Here is a 6,000-nt window from a genome sequence, read left to right on the forward strand (position 1 = left end):
TTGCGTCCCTGCCACGCTGCGCCCCTGCCACGCTGCGCCCCCTCAGTCACGTGAATGCCAACGTTAGCTGCTGGCCTCTAATTTGCTGGCAGCTTGCATGGCCGTGCACGGACCAGACGGGTCTCTGCGCCGCAATACGCTTCAGGTGAATGTGCGTTCGAGGACGCACATCCAGTTGGTGTTAGTGCTGGCATCAGTGGGCCCCCACCCGCATGGGCCCAGTCACAACCTCTTTAACTGCGATTGTTACACCCCAATCATCAGAAAATAACCTTCTGTTTAAATCTGGGTTTTATAATATATATTTTCATGAAATTTTGTCTCTCAGGCCACAGAAGATGGTCTGGCATGGGTCAGACGCCAAAGGTCGCCGTCTAACTGAGAACTACTGTGAGACCTGGCGCACAGATGAGAGTGTAGTTACCGGCCAAGCTTCATCTCTGTCAAGTGGGAAACTCCTAGAACAGCGCTCTCAGAGCTGCAACAAGAACTTTATTGTCCTGTGCATTGAAAACAGCTTCATGTCCACCGGCCAGAAATAGGAGCACGTTTAACAACCAAATTGGTGCCTATCCTGGCAGAGGCTGCACATGGATTTCCCAAGGTTCCTTCTTGCATCCAGAGACCAAAGAGTCGAAAGCTGCTCTTCTCTGAACACTAATGTGCAGTGTTATGGTCCCATCCTTATAGGGCCACATCACTTGGATACACTGGTTGAGCTATTCCATGCCTCTGCTCAACACACACTTTTAGTTTTACTTTGTGAAAGAGGCTGCAATTCCAAAAATTGAACCAACCGAGGTCATGAATTGAACCAACTGAGATCATATTGATTCTAGTTGTGCCAACTTCTACTGAAGTCTTCCCCAGAGCAGAGGGTTGTTTGCAACTGGACTGTCGTAAGAGGAAGCTAGCCTAAGATAGTACAACAGTTGTGCGAAGGATGCAAAGTTTATGGGTGCCTCAACTCTTTGCATCAGGTATGGAATAGTCTCTATTTTATTCAGTAATATTTAATCACTTTTAGTTACAGACACACATACGTGTTCATTAATCTCTCGTGAAGGTCTGTTTCCTAGTTCTTTCTATGACAAATACCTGGTGACTACCACTATATTTATTAGACTACTCTTTAAAAAAAAAAGTTAGGACAGCCTAAATGTTTTAGGACTACAGTGCTTATTAAGCAGTTGTCAGCCTACAGAATCATTCCCGACTTTGGTCTTTAGGATGACAGATGCCCAGTGAACACTGTATTCCCCGGACTGAGGCTGCTCTATATGTGACCTGCCCAGCCTGACTAGGGCAAACTATACTACTTGGGACCGTTGCCATTTTTAATCCAGGATGTATGTTAGTCATATTTGTTTTATATCTAGTTATACATGTTTACTTGTTTGGATGAGACAAATGGAAGGATTAGCTATAGTTCACGCAACCCTGAATATTCCCAGTTGGACTAGGTGTCCACACAATGAAGTTTAGGATGAGAGTGCAATAGAGGTAAAGCCACGCTATTATTTCACTATCTGAAAAACTACTACAGCCCACAATGTCTTTGTACTGCCAGATAAAAAGGTTCGAATTCCCCCCTCCCCGTATGCCGGACTGCTGAGTCTATGATCAATGACGTGTCCAATTATCTTCCTACAATGTAGAAAACATGGCACTTTTGCCTGCTTTCTGACCTGTAAAGTTGTTGCCGTCTGCTGGTTACTGGGAACCTTGTGCAGCCGGGAATGGACTCAGGTGTGTGGTACAGCAAAGTTACCAGTGAGTAAATGAAATCCTCATGTGTCTAAAATGGTGCTAAAAAGTCTTTATTTTTTTAAATACTTTTAGAATATTTTAAGACAGGAAACAGATGGAAGTTGTCTACCGTAATCTTTGTATTTTAAAAAAAAATAAAAATCAAACCTGTGGATATTCATTTCTATAAATACTTCCTAGGACTAATATCTTGTGTGTGATTTATTTGTAGTATTGTTTGATAAAAAGTATCTGAGAATGGTGGCCAAAACAAGGAAATGGGGGCCCTAAAAGTGAACTCCTGGGCCTTTTCCACATCATATATCATTTGTTGGACTGGGATATTTGTGTTATTTTAAAAATGGCTAAATCTGTATTTGGAATATAGACTCTATAGTCATAATTATATACAATGGGTGAAATAAGTACTGAACACGGCACCAATTTTCTAAATAAATATACTTCTAAAGTCGCTATTAACATGAAATTCTCATCAGATGATTGGTAACAGCCCATCCAATCCACACATGCAAATAAATCAAACCAAAGATGTCCTTAAATTAAGTTGTGTGTAGTAATGAGAAATTACACAGGGAAAAAAGTATTGAACACACTTACTGGACTGTAATTAATACTTCGTACAAAAGCCTTTGTTGGTTATAACAGCTTCAAGATGCCTTTTGTATTGACAAACTAGTCACATGCATTGCTCAGGTGTGATTTTGGCCCATTCTTCCACACAAACCCTTTTCAAATCCTGAAGGTCCAGTGGGCTCCTTCTAGTTCCTTCCATAAATTGTACATTGGATTCAGGTCCAGTGATTGCTTGGCCATTCTAGCAGCTTTATTTTCTCTCTCTGAAACCAATTAAGAGTTTCCTTGGATGTGTGATTGGGATCATTGGCTGACATATCTACCCTCATTTCCTCTTCCTGGTAGATGGCAGCAGATTTTTTTTCCAAGAATGTCTCTGTACATTTCTCCAGTCATGAAGTTTGCCAGCGCTGTATGCTGAAACCAGCCCCGCATCATGATGCTCCTACCTCCAAACTTCACTGTTGGTATGGTGTATTTGGGGTGATAGGCATTGCCTTTTGGCTTCCAATTAATGGTATGTATTATGGCATCCAAAGAGTTATAGTCTGGTCAGATGAGACCAAAATTTATTTGCCCAGTACGTCACAGGCTTGTCTAAATGCTGGTGAGCAAATTTTAATCAACTGAGTCTGACTATCTCCTCCTGGTTCACTAAAGTGAATAAAGTAATGTTGATGGATGAACTCGCCGACACATTCAATAGTTCCTGACTCCTTTTATAAAACTTGATTCAATTGGCTGGAATTGAGATCTTTTCCCAAATACCAAGCCTACATTGAGGAAAACTGAATTTATAAGCAAAGGCTTGCTGACCGGAATTAATACTTCTCCCATCATCCCTTCACTCTTCATCTTTTTCTTTTCTTTACCCCTCTTCTAGCTTTTAATGCTTTATTTGGTTGCTATTGCAGAGGAATTCTATATTGTTTTTTTTTTTTCTTTTTTTTAGAACTGCTGCTTTTGTTTTGGCATAGATATGGTCAAGATAGCACTTTTCTATTTCTCTCGGCAGCTTATATTGATGTCATGTTACTGTTATTATTTTCGATTTTTTTTATCACTCTTAACCCCTTAAGGACCAAGCCATTTTGTTGGTTAATGACCAGGCCTTAATTTTCAAAATCGGACCACTGTCACTTTATGTGCTTATGACTCTGGAACGCTTCAACGGATCCCGCTGATTCTGAGATTGTTTTTTTTTTTTTGTGACATATTGTATTTTCAATATGACTTGTTTATTTATGAAAATAATGGAAATATGGCAAATATTTTGCAATTTTCAAACTTTTAATTTTTATGCCCTTAAATCAGAGAGATTTGTCTCACAAAATACTTAAAGGGAATCTGTCACCTCATTTTTGCACTATGAGCTGCGGCCACCGCCATCAAGGGCTTATCTACAGCATTCTGTAATGCTGTAGATAAGCCCCCGATGTATCCTGAAAGATAAGAAAAACGATTTAGATTATATTCACCGGGGGGCGTGGTCCGGTGCGGTGGGTATCGCAGTCCGGTGTCTCCCATCTTCTAGCGATGACGTCCTCCTTCTTACTTCTGCTGTGGCTCCTGCGCAGGCATACTATATCTGCCCTGTTTAGGGCAGAGTAAAGTACTGCAGTGCGCAGGCGCCGGACCTCTCTGACCTTTCCCGGCACCTGCAGTACTCTGCTCTGCCCTCAATAGGGCAGATATAGTACGCCTGCACAGGACCCGCGGCAGGTGTAAGGAGGAGGACGTCATCGCTAGAAGATGGGAGGCGCCGGACCAGACCGCGACACCCACCGCACCGGACCCCGGGGTGAGTATAATATAACTTGTTTTTCTTATCTTTCAAGTTACATCGGGGGCTTATCTACAGCATTACAGAATGCTGTAGATAAGCCCCTGAGGGCGGTGGCCGCATCTCATAGGCCAAAAATGAGGTGACAGATTCCCTTTAATAAAATTTCCCACATGTCTACTTTACATCAGCACAATTTTGGAACCCAAATTTTTTTGTTAGGAAGTTAAGGGTTAAAAGTTTACCAGCGATTTCTCATTTTTCCAATAAAATTTACAAAACCATTTTTTTAGGGACCATCTCACATTTGAAGTCACTCTGAGGGGTCAATATGACAGAAAATACCCAAAAGTGACACCATTCTAAAAACTGCACCCCTCAAAGTGCTTAAAACCACATTCAAGAACTTTATTAACCCTTCAGGTACTTCACAAGAATTGAAGCATTGTGGAAGGAAAAAATGAACATTTAATTTTTTCCCCCAAATTTTTCTTTGAACACAATTTTTTTATTTTGCCAAGGGTGTCAGGAGAAAAAGAATCACCATATTTGCTGTGCAATTTCTCCTGCGTACACCGATACCCCATGTGTGGAGGAAGACCAATCTTTAGGCGCACGGCAGTGGTCAGAAGGGAAGGAGCATCATTTGAGATTTTGAATGTCAAATTGGCTGGAATCGAGAGCGGACACCATGTCACGTTTGGAGACGCCTAGATGTACCTAAACAGTGGAAACCCCACATAAGTGACCCCATTTTGGAAACTAAACCCCCCAAGGAGCTTATCTGTGATGAGCACTTTGAACCCCCCAGTGCTTCACAGAAGTTTATAACGCAGAGCCGTGAAAATAAAAAAAAACATTTTTTTCCACAAAAATGATCTTTTTGCCCCCATTTTTTTATTTTCACAAGGGTAACAGGAGAAATATGATCCCAAAAGTTGTTGTGCAATTTGTCTTGAGTACGCTGATACCTCATATGTGAGGGGGAACCACGGCGATCGCCTTACTGCGATCTTTGGGAGGCAGAATGAACAAATCCACAAAAGGTGAAGAATTGGTTTTATTTTTTAGGCCGTTCCTTGTGCAGTATTAGTAAGATGGCGACTTTATTCCTCGGGTCGGTGCGATTACAGCGATACCAGATTTATATCCTTTTTTCATGTTTAGCTTCTGTCACACAGTAAAAGACTTTTTTTTTTGAAGAATGTTTTGTAAGAAATTTTTACAGCGCCGTATTTTGAGAGCTATAATTTTTCCATATTTCGTTTGACAGTCATGTGTGGGCTTGTTTTTTGTGGGACGAGCTGACATTTTTATTGGTTCCATTTTCGGGCACATAACGTTTTTTGATTGCTTTCTATTCTGATTTTTGGGAGGCAGAATGAACAAAAACCAGCAATTCAGGGTTTTTTTTTCTCCATTCCACGTGTGGTAAAGTTAGTATGGCAGCTTTATTAATAATAATAAATCTTTATTTTTATATAGCGCTAACATATTCCGCAGCGCTTTACATTTTGCACACATCATCATCACTGTCCCCGATGGGGCTCACAATCTAAATTCCCTATTATTTATTCTTCGGTCACTACGATTACAGCGATACCTCATTTATATATTTTTTTATGTTTTGGCGTTTTTTACACAATAAAATCTTTTATAGAAAAAAAAAATTTTTGCACTACTTTATTCTGCGCGCTATAACTTTATTTTTCCGCTGATGGAGCTGTATGGCGGCTCGTTTTTTGCAGGACAAGATGACATTTTCAGTGGTACCATGTTTATTTATATCCGCCTTTTTGATCGCGTGTCATTGCACTTTTTCCAAGCGGTATGATGATACCGCTTGGAAAAAGTATAATTTGCTACTTTTTTTT

General features: G+C 40.6%; 1 protein-coding gene across 2 annotated transcripts in view; it reads left to right on the plus strand.

Moving 5' to 3' along the window:
* The window catches only part of COL18A1 (collagen type XVIII alpha 1 chain), a 250,975-nt gene extending 249,019 nt beyond the window's left edge, over positions 1 to 1,956 (plus strand). For both annotated transcript variants that reach the window (XM_073577508.1, XM_073577507.1), the window contains one exon: positions 329 to 1,956. In XM_073577508.1, coding sequence (XP_073433609.1) covers positions 329 to 542 — 214 coding nt within the window. In that variant the 3' untranslated portion in view covers positions 543 to 1,956. The remainder of the gene's footprint in view (positions 1 to 328) is intronic.
* Positions 1,957 to 6,000: the final 4,044 nt, after the last annotated feature.

This window comes from Dendrobates tinctorius, unplaced genomic scaffold, assembly GCF_039654945.1.
Source record: "Dendrobates tinctorius isolate UK_male_01 unplaced genomic scaffold, ASM3965494v1 ptg000056l, whole genome shotgun sequence".
NCBI classification, from domain to species: Eukaryota; Metazoa; Chordata; class Amphibia; order Anura; family Dendrobatidae; genus Dendrobates; species Dendrobates tinctorius.